The 9,743-nt window shown below is 44.9% G+C and overlaps 1 protein-coding gene across 1 annotated transcript; it reads right to left on the bottom strand.

Moving 5' to 3' along the window:
* Positions 1 to 219: 219 nt before the first annotated feature.
* LOC134757993 (peptidyl-prolyl cis-trans isomerase NIMA-interacting 4) lies at positions 220 to 674 on the bottom strand. The gene has a single exon (XM_063703510.1). It carries the CDS (start codon positions 657 to 659, stop codon positions 264 to 266), a length of 396 nt encoding a protein of 131 aa, XP_063559580.1. The 5' UTR covers positions 660 to 674; the 3' UTR covers positions 220 to 263.
* Between the last annotated feature and the right edge of the window lie 9,069 nt (positions 675 to 9,743).

Below are 9,743 nucleotides of genomic sequence, written 5' to 3'. Positions count from 1 at the left end.
CTGAAGTTGACAACAGACTTCTCGACAGAAACAACAGGAGCCTGAAGAAAATCTGTTTTCAAAACGCTGAAAGATTGTGGCAATGGTTGCACAACATTGCAAATCTGCTTAATGTCACTAAATTGTACATGTTAAAATGCCTAAAATGGTAAGTTTATTATATATATATATATATATATATATATATATATATAATTTTTTTTTGAGATGGAATCTCGCTTTTCTTTTTTTTTTTTTTTTTTTTTTCAGTCTTTCATATGATTTTATTTTCTTCCTTCGACCATAATAATATGATATCCAAATTTTGTCTTAACCGGTGGGTCTGTAAACACAGGCTTATCCATCCCACTTACAGGCAAGGCAAATGCTGCTTCTTGAAATGGTCCCACCATGGACCCTCTGGTCATCCAACCCAAGTCGCCCCCTTGCCTGGCTTTATCTTCACTATACTGTGCGGCCACTTCATTGAATCTCATCCCAGACTTTAACTTTTCCATGGCTTCCATGATTTTGCCATGTTTTTCACATAGAATGTGTCTGACCTTTACTGCATTGCCACCACCTTTGGGACCTTGAGCCTTCTTGTCAGCACTGTCACTCCCAGAGGCTGCTCCCCCTTTCCCCGCTTTTCCAGAACCACTTTTTCCTTTGGGCGGCATCTTGGAAGCTTGTTGTTCAACCGGAATCTCGCTTTTCTTGCCCAGGCTGGAGTGCAATGGCACCAACTCAGCTCACCGCAACCTCCACCTCCCAGGTTCAGGCGATTCTCCTGCCTCAGCCTCATGAGTAGCTGGGATTACAGGCCTGCGCCACCATGCCTGGCTAATGTTGTAGTTTTAGTAGAGATGGGGTTTCTCCATATTTGTCAGACTGGTCTCCAACTCCCGACCTCAGGTGATCCGCCTGCCTCAGCTTCCCAAAGTGCTGGGATTACAGGCGTGAGCCACCACACCCAGCCTATTATGTATATCTTACCACAATAAAAATTTAATTTTTTTTTTTGAGATGGAGTCTCACTCTGTTGCACAGGCTGGAGTACACTGGTGCGATCTCAGCTCACTGCAACCTCTGCCTCCCTGGTTCAAGCGATTCTCCTATCTCAGCTTCCCGATTAGCTGGGATCACAGGAGCACAGCACCACACCCGGCTAAGTTTTGTATTGTTAGTAGAGATGGGGTTTCGCCATGTTGGCCAGGCTGGTCTCAAACTCCTGACCTCAGGTGATCCACCCGCCTTGGCCTCCTAAAGTGTTGGGATTACAGGCATTAGCCACCAAGCCCGACCGAAAATTTAATTTTAAAAAAGGCTGAAAGAAAATTAATTTCAACCTAGAATTATATGTCCAGCTAAAATGTCTACAAGATTAAAGGTGAAATACAGGCATTTTCAGACATGGAAAAATGAGAAGATTCATCATCAATGGAGCTTGCTAAAGAAAATAACGAAGAGTATTCTTCAGGCAGAAAGAAATGATCCCAAAAGGCAGCTCAAAGTTGCAGGAAGGCATGAAGAAAAAAGAATGGGGTAAATATGTGGGTTGACCTAAATGGATATTGACTGTATAAAACAATTGTAATGTTATGTGGGTTCTAAAAACATAGAGAATATTGAAATACACTCAACAAAGATATCTAAGTCAAAGAACGCTGATTAATGGTGTTAGTGTTCTAAGGAACTGGCACTGATGAGAAGAGTATATAAGTACCAGTTAGGGCCAGGCGTGGTGGCTCACATCTGTAATCCCAGCACTTTGGGAGGTTGAGAGGCAGGTGGATCACCTGAGGTCAGTTCGAGACCAGCCTGGTCAACATGGTGAAAACCTGTCTCTACTAAAAAACGAAATTAGAAAAATTAGCCAGGCGTGGTGGCGGGCGCTTGTAATCCCAGCTACTCGGGAGGCTGAGGCAGGAGAATGGCTTCAACCCAGGAGGCAGAGGTTGCAGTGAGCCAAGATCACACTACTACACTCCAGCCTGGAAACGAGTGAAACTCCATCTCAAAAAAACAAACAAACAAACAAAAAAAAACACACACAAAAAAACACCAGAAACACGTTTTTTAAAAAGTACTAGTTAGCATTAAATTTTCTTTTTAAAAAAAGTTTTATTAGGCCGGGCTGGTGGGTCACGCCTGTAATCCCAGCACTTTGAGAAGCCGAGGCAGTGGATCACGAGGTCAGGACTTCGAGACCAGCCTGGCCAACATCGTGATCCCGTCTCTACTAAATATACAAAAATTAGCTGGGCGTGGTGGTGGGCACCTTTAATCCCAGCTACTTGGGAGGCTGAGGCAGGAGAATCACTTGAACACGGGAGGCGGAGGTTGCAGTGAGCAGAGATCACACCACTGCACTCCAGCCTGAGCAACAGAGCAAGACTCCGTCTCAAGAAAAAAAAAAAAATTATTTTAAAATAATTTAAAAATTATAGAAGAGTTGCAAATGGTATAAAGAATTTCAATATCCCACTTATCCCGATTTACCAGTTTTTAACATTTTGCCATATATGCTTTATCACTGTCTTCTTTTCTCTCTCCTTCCTTCTCTCTTCCTGTATATCTATATATACTTTTCTCTGAATCATTTGAGAGTAGGATGCATTCATCATGCTCTTTTAAATCTTCATAAAAAGATATCTTACATAACCATTAAATACATCAAATTTAGGAAATTTAATATTGACACAACACATATCTAATCTACTGATCATTTTCCAGTTTGTAAATTGTTTTCTTTCTTTTTTCTTTTTTTTTTTTTTTGAGACGCAGTCTTGCTCTGTCGCCCAGGCTGGATGGAGTGCAGTGGCACCATCTCAGCTCACTGCAAGCCTCGCCTCCAGGGTTCACGCCATTCTCCTGCCTCAGCCTCCCAAGCAGCTGGGACTACAGGCGCTCGCCACGCCCGGCTAATTTTTTGTATTTTTAGTAGAGACGGCGTTTCACCCTGTTAATCAGAATGGTCTCAAATCTCCTGACCTCGTGATACACCCGCCTCGGCCTCCCAAAGTGCTGGGATTACAGGCATGAGCCTCCGCACCCGGCCATAAATGGTTCTTTTAGCAAGATTATGTACAGTACTGCACTAGTTGCCATATCCCTTTCATTTTTTTCCCTCTCTTTGGTCTTTTTAAATCTGGAACACTTTGTTTTATTGACAACGATAGTTGAACAATAAAGACCAATTATTTTATAAAAATGATAACATTCTTATGTCCGGAATTAGCGGGTTCTTGGTGTCACTGACTTCAAGAATGAAGCCGCAGACCCTCGCGGTGAGTGTTACGACTCTTAAGATGGTGCGTCTGGAGTCTGTCCCTTCTGATGTTTAGATGTGTTTGGAGTTTGTTCTTTCTGGTGGGTTTGCGGTGTCGCTGGCTCAGGAGTGAAGCTGCAGACCTTTGCGGTGAGCGTTACAGCTCTTAAGGCAGCGTGTCTGGAGTTGTTCGTTTCTCCTGGTGGACTCGTGGTTTCGCTGGGTTCAGGAGTGAAGTTGTAGATTTTCGCAGTGAGTGTTACAGCCCATAAAAACAGCATGGACCCAAAAAGTGAGCAGTAACAATATTTATTGCAAAGAGCAAAAGAACAAAGCTCCCACAGTGTGGAAGGGGACCCGAGCAGGTTGCCAATGCTGGATCAGGCAGCCTGCTTTTATTCTTATCTGGCCCCACCCACATCCTGCTGATTGGTAGAGCTGAGTGGTCTGTTTTGTCAGGGCGCTGATTGGTGCATTTACAATCCCTGAGCTAGATACAAAAGTTCTCCACATCCCCATCAGATTAGTTAGATAAAGAGTTTCCACACACAGGTTCTCCAAGGCCCCACCTGAGCAACTAGATAGAGAGTGTCGATTGGTGCATTCACAAACCTTGAGCTAAACACAGGATGCTGATTGGTGTGTTTACAAACCTTGAGCTAGATACAGAGTGCCAACTGGTGTATTTACAATCCCTGAGTTAGACATAAAGGTTCTCCAAGGCCCCACCAGAGCAGCTAGATACAGAGTGTCCATTGGTGCACTCACAGGGTGCTGATTGGTGTATTTACAATCCCTGAGCTAGACATAGAGGTTCTCCAAGGCCCCACCAGAGCAGCTAGATACAGAGTGTCGATTGGTGCACTCACAAACCTTGAGCTAAACACAGGGTGCTGATTGGTGTATTTACAATCCCTGAGCTAGACATAAAGGTTCTCCATGTCCCCACCAGAGCAGCTAGATATAGCGTGCCGATTGGTGCATTCACAAACCTTGAGCTAAACACAGGGTGCTGATTGGTGTGTTTACAATCTCTGAGCTCGATATAAAGACTTTCCACGTCCCCACCAGACTAAGGAGCCCAGCTGGCTTCACCCAGTGGATCCCGCACCGGGGCTGCAGGTGGAGCTGCCTGCCAGTCCCGCGCCATGCGCTCGCACTCCTCAGCCCTTGGGCGGTCGATGGGACTGGGCGCCCTGGAGCAGGGGGCAGCATTCGTCAGGGAGGCTCGGGCTGCACAGGAACCCACGGAGGCGGGGGAAGGCTCAGGCATGGCGGGCTGCAGTCCCGAGGCCTGCCCCGTGGGAAAGCAGCTAAGGCCCGGCGAGAAATTGAGCGCAGCGCCTGTGGGCTGGCACTGCTGGGGGACCCAGTACACCCTCCGCAGCCGCTGGCCCGGGTGCTAAGCCCCTCACTGCCCGGGGCCGGCAGGGCCGGCGGGCCGCTCCGAGTGCCCGGAGGGCCCTCCAAGCCCACGCCCACCCAGAACTCCAGCTGGCCCGCAAGTGCTGCGCGCAGCCCCGGTTCCTGCTCGCGCTTCTCCCTCCACAACTCCTTGCAAGCTGAGGGAGCCGGCTCTGGCCTTGGCCAGCCCAGAAAGGGGCTCCCACAGTGCAGAGGCGGGCCGAAGGGCTCCTCAAGTGCCGCCAAAGTGGGAACCCAGGCAGAGGAGGCGCCGACAGCAAGCGAGGGCTCTGAGGACTGCCAGCACGCTGTCACCTCTCATTTTGACAGGTTAAGCATGTATTACAATCTCATGGATAATGACCATGAAACTAACGAGACATTCGTTTCTGTCTCCTTTAGGAAACCAAGTTGGCTTTTCTGCCCTGATGGTGCTTATTGTGTTGGTTATGTGATTGTTTTTGTCAAAATTCACAGAACCGTGTTCTAAAATGTGTGAAATTTATTGTATGTAAAGTATACCTAGACCAAAAAAATGCTAGTCTCTAAAAGTTGAATTGTCTGAATATTCCACCAAATTATATGCTTCCAGTGTTTTATTCTAGTGCTCATCAATTAAATTTTAAAAATCTGGATTGTTGCTTGGGAGACATGAAACTCTGTTTTTTTTTTTTGAGGCGTTGTCTCACTCTGTCGCCTAGGCTGGAGTACAGTGGCATGATCTCAGCTCACTGCAACATCCGCCTCCTGAGTTCAAGGAATTCTCCTGCCTCAGCCTCCTGAGTAGCTGGGATTACAGGCATGTGCCAGCCACCACGCCTGGGTAATTTTTTTGTATTTTTAGTAGAGACAGGGTTTCACCATGTTGGTCAAGCTGGTCTTGAACTCCTGACCTCAGGTGATCCACCCACCTGGGTCTCCCAAAGTGCTGGGATTACAGGTGTGAGCCACCACGCCCGGCCAGATTCCCGGCCTGAAATGCATTTTTTAAGTCTATTGCTATATACTTAGGGACAAAAATGGTTGTTAAAGGTAGAGAAAACAAAACATTCAACATGTCTTGAGGAAAAGGAAGTGTTGGTGGGGGTGAGGTGGGGGCAGTTGCTTGTCTGTCCTGGAAAGGCAATTTCTTACCGCTTCATACCCATTTTATACCCATTCCATTCTTTAGAAACACAGATTTCTGTCCTCATTGTTTTCATATTTGTCTCCTATTGTCATGTTTTATGAGCAAGTCATAAAGGGAGGAAGAGGGAAAACAAAGTTCTGAGGCTTTCTTAATCTACTAGCTCAACCCGCATTTTTAGTAACCATAAAGAAATTGGTTGGGCTCACTTTTACAGCTTCCTCTTCTAGCAAGAAGTCCCACCACATGCCATCCACCTAGCCACTTAATGCTCGTCGAACAAGTCAAATCTATAGCAAATATGTAGTCTTGTTTTGTATTTTTTTCAAATGTTATGTAAAAGGTATACTGTAAAATCATACTAGAACTTCTTTCACTCAATGATTTTTAGGTGTACCTACACACATGTAGCGTCCCCATTCACTTTAACTTGCACTGAATAAATATATCAAATGTACTCTTCTATCTCCCCACTGACAAGATACTTGGCATTACCTACTCCAGACAACCAGGCAGCGACTGTTTTAAGTCTTCTTATGTTGTTGTTTGTGCTAGAATTTCTCCACAGCATATTTTGGAGGTGAAATTACTGGATCCGTGTGTATGTGTACATCTTCACATTTACTAGGTATTGACAAATTCCCCTGCAAACAGGTTGTACTCCTTTTCACTCCCACCAGCTGTGTAGGACAGTTCCCATTTCTCACCAACAGTTGCTATAATTAGACTTTCCTATTTCTATCCAAAGGATGAGTATAACATTGTATCTTATTGTTGCTTTGGTCTGTATTTCCCTGAGTTCTAGGGCAGTTGAGCTCGGTAAATAACTTAACCCCACCCTTTGCCTCGTTGTTTTTAATTGGGGTATGTTTTCCTTATTGTAGTTCTTTAAGTATTCTGGATGGCAATCCTTTATTAGTTATACCTTTATATTCTGCCATTCTGAGGCTTATGCTTTCGCTTCTTTAATATCGTTGTTTTTCAAGTTTCAATTTTTGTAATTTAAAAATTGATATATAGTAGTTGGACATATTTTGGGGGTCCATATGAGTTTTGAAACTTGTGTAACGTGATTATCAAATCAGTGTACTTCGGATATCCATCGCCTCAAATATTTATCTTTTCTTTGTGCTAGGAACAATACAAATCTCTTTTATTTTGAAATTTACAATAAATTATTGACAATTTCCCTACTGTACTTCATTGAACTGATTTTTAAAACATAAAAAACACACAACCAGTGTATACATTTTTATCACATGTGCATTCCTGGTTGCCTGGCGTGCTGCTCTTGTGTCAGCCTCTCCCAGATCCAGGCTGATGACACTTCCTGCCATCAGGAATACTAGGATACTGCCTGTGGTCATGGGAGGTGAAGAGAGATCTAACAGTTCACTTAGATGCGGTGAAATACAGCCATCCCTCAGCACCACGGGAGATTGCTTTCAGGACCGCCCGCAGCTACCAGTGGAGCGCATGCTCCATTCGGCCGCTCCGTGGAACCCGCACATACTCCACGCAGCCACTCCGTGGAACACAAGTATTCCATATGGTCTGTGGAACCCGTGGATACAAATTCAGCCCTCCACATAGGTCAGTTTCACATCCCACAAATGTTTTCCGTCCCTATTTGTTTGCACATGTGGAACCCGTGTTTTTCAAGGTCAACTGCACTGCTGCTCACACTAGTTGTATGGAGGTCAGAAAAGAAAATCAAACCTCTTCACTGAACGGAAATTTTTTGTTTTTCCCTGAGACAGAGTCTTGCTCTGTTGCCCAGGTTGGGGTGCAGTGGCGTGATCCCAGCTCACTGCAACCTCTGCCTCTGGGTTGAAGCAATTCTCCTGCCTCAGCCTCCCAAGTTGCTGGGTTTACAGGTGCCCACCACCACGCCTGGCTCATTTTTGTATTTTTAGTAGAGACGGGGTTTCACCGTGTTGGCCAGGCTAGTCTTGAACTCCTGATCTCGTGATCTGCCTGCCTTGGCCTCCCAAAGTGCTGGCGTTACAGGTGTGAGCCACCACACCCGGCCGAACGAAGTTTTTAATGCAGTCAGATATAAATTTGATTTGTTGCTGTGCCTTCTCATAATCTGTATACCATAAAATGCACTTTACATTTAATATGTAAAGTTCAGTGATCTCCAGTATTTTCTCCAGTTGTGAAACGACAACCACTATCCAATTCCAGAGCACTTTCAATATCCATGGCTGCTATGGAGTTTCACAAAGAAAACTGCCAATTCCTCTCAACCTCCAAGGCCCTGGCAACCACAAATCTATTTGTACCTATTTGCCTATTCTGGACATTTCATGTATGTGCAGTTACGTCCCTGACTTCTTTCACTTAACACTTCAAGGTTCACCCATGTCGTAACATGCATTAGTACCTCATTCCTTTTTATGGCTGTTTATACAGTTTTCAGTTGAGGGAAATTTGGGTTGCCTGCATTTGGGGCTATTATGAATCATGTTGCTATGAACATTCATGTACTGGTTTTTGTGTGGACATGTCATCAATCCTCTTGGATATGTGCTGAAGATTGACATTGCTGGGTTCTATGTCTAACACTATGATGAACTGTCAAGATGTGTTCAACAAGTGTCTGTACCGTTTCACAATCCCGCCAGCCATATACCAGGGTTCCAATTACTCCACATCCTTGCCAATACTCACTACTGTATTATTGGCTGTTAACCTTTAAGAAAGGCAGCCTGATGGCCTGCTACAAAGAGGTACAGGCATTCTAAGCCCTTTCAAGGGTCATTTCACCCTGTCAAAGAGGCTGTGAAAATCAGGGAGACTGAAGATCAGGTGTTCTTTGTATGCTTCCCTTCCCTGCACTTCCTTCAGAAATGGGTCCTGCCTCCTTGTATTAGCTTCTCTTAGGTATTTTTTTACAGATTAAAGAGAAAAGATTCCTTTCCTTTCTTAAAAGTGCATCTACCCAACTTTTATATTCAACAAAAAAGCCTTCCCTTGTGTCCAGCTATGGGTAAAAGGGAAGTGAGAGGACTTTTCCAAAAAAGATGGAAGATGGGAAGAGGAAGAATGTAGACAAGAATTCAGAGTCCGTTTACACTTCAGGGTCTTTTTGAAACTGCTAATCAGGATGTGTTAATTTTGAAGCTGAAGGTATCAACACCAGCATGGGAAGGAGTGAAGGAAAGAGCAGAGGTTCCCAAGTCAGGTACTGAGGGTCTGCACTTTAAGAGGGTGTTTCCTGTACTGTAGTGAAGACCCAACACCATTAGAACCTGTGTAAACGTCTCACAGCAGGAAAGGGACACAGGACAGGAAAAAACATCAGGAAAAGTAGAACCTAGGGTGCTGGTTTCTCTAGTTTGTCAGATACTGCATTCAAAAGTCAAGCCTGAGGCTGTATGACTCCAAAGAAAATAGGTGAGCAAAGTTGGGAAAATGAAGTCCAGTGAAAAATGAAATCCCAAATAAAGTTCTGAACACATTAAGCTCATGATTAACAGTCTTTATCCACCCAGCATCTACGGTATCCCCCCACTGAGGGAGAAGCCAGTTGGATGAGTTGCTCACATCTCCTGGGGCCACAGTTTAGACCCCAAATGGTTCCCAGGTACACCCCTACTCAGACAGAGGTGATAAGGCCAAGACCTTCCAGAGAAAGGGGGACAGGGTGGTGGCAGCTGGAAAGTCACATATTTGCCTCTAGAGGGACATCTGCTACTCAGCTCCTTGGGAGAAGATACATACAAGGCTTCTAGGTCTGAAATTTCGTGACAATCCATAACTTTTAGGCTCTTTAACATTTCCTCTATTTTAAAATGCTCCCATCACCTTTTTTTTGAAGGCACCGCATGGGCCCAATCTGGCCCACCAGTCACAGTGCAGCTCCTGGACTGTCTACCTCAGGGACTCCCTTTCCATCCAGTACAGTGCACATACCCTTATTTACTATGGATTAAAGGATCACACAGACACACTGTA

Source organism: Gorilla gorilla, chromosome 2 (genome assembly GCF_029281585.2).
Source record: "Gorilla gorilla gorilla isolate KB3781 chromosome 2, NHGRI_mGorGor1-v2.1_pri, whole genome shotgun sequence".
In the NCBI taxonomy this organism is placed as follows: Eukaryota; Metazoa; Chordata; class Mammalia; order Primates; family Hominidae; genus Gorilla; species Gorilla gorilla.
The sequence above is the reverse complement of the archived record's forward strand: the minus strand, read 5'-3'. Positions and strand labels throughout refer to the sequence as shown.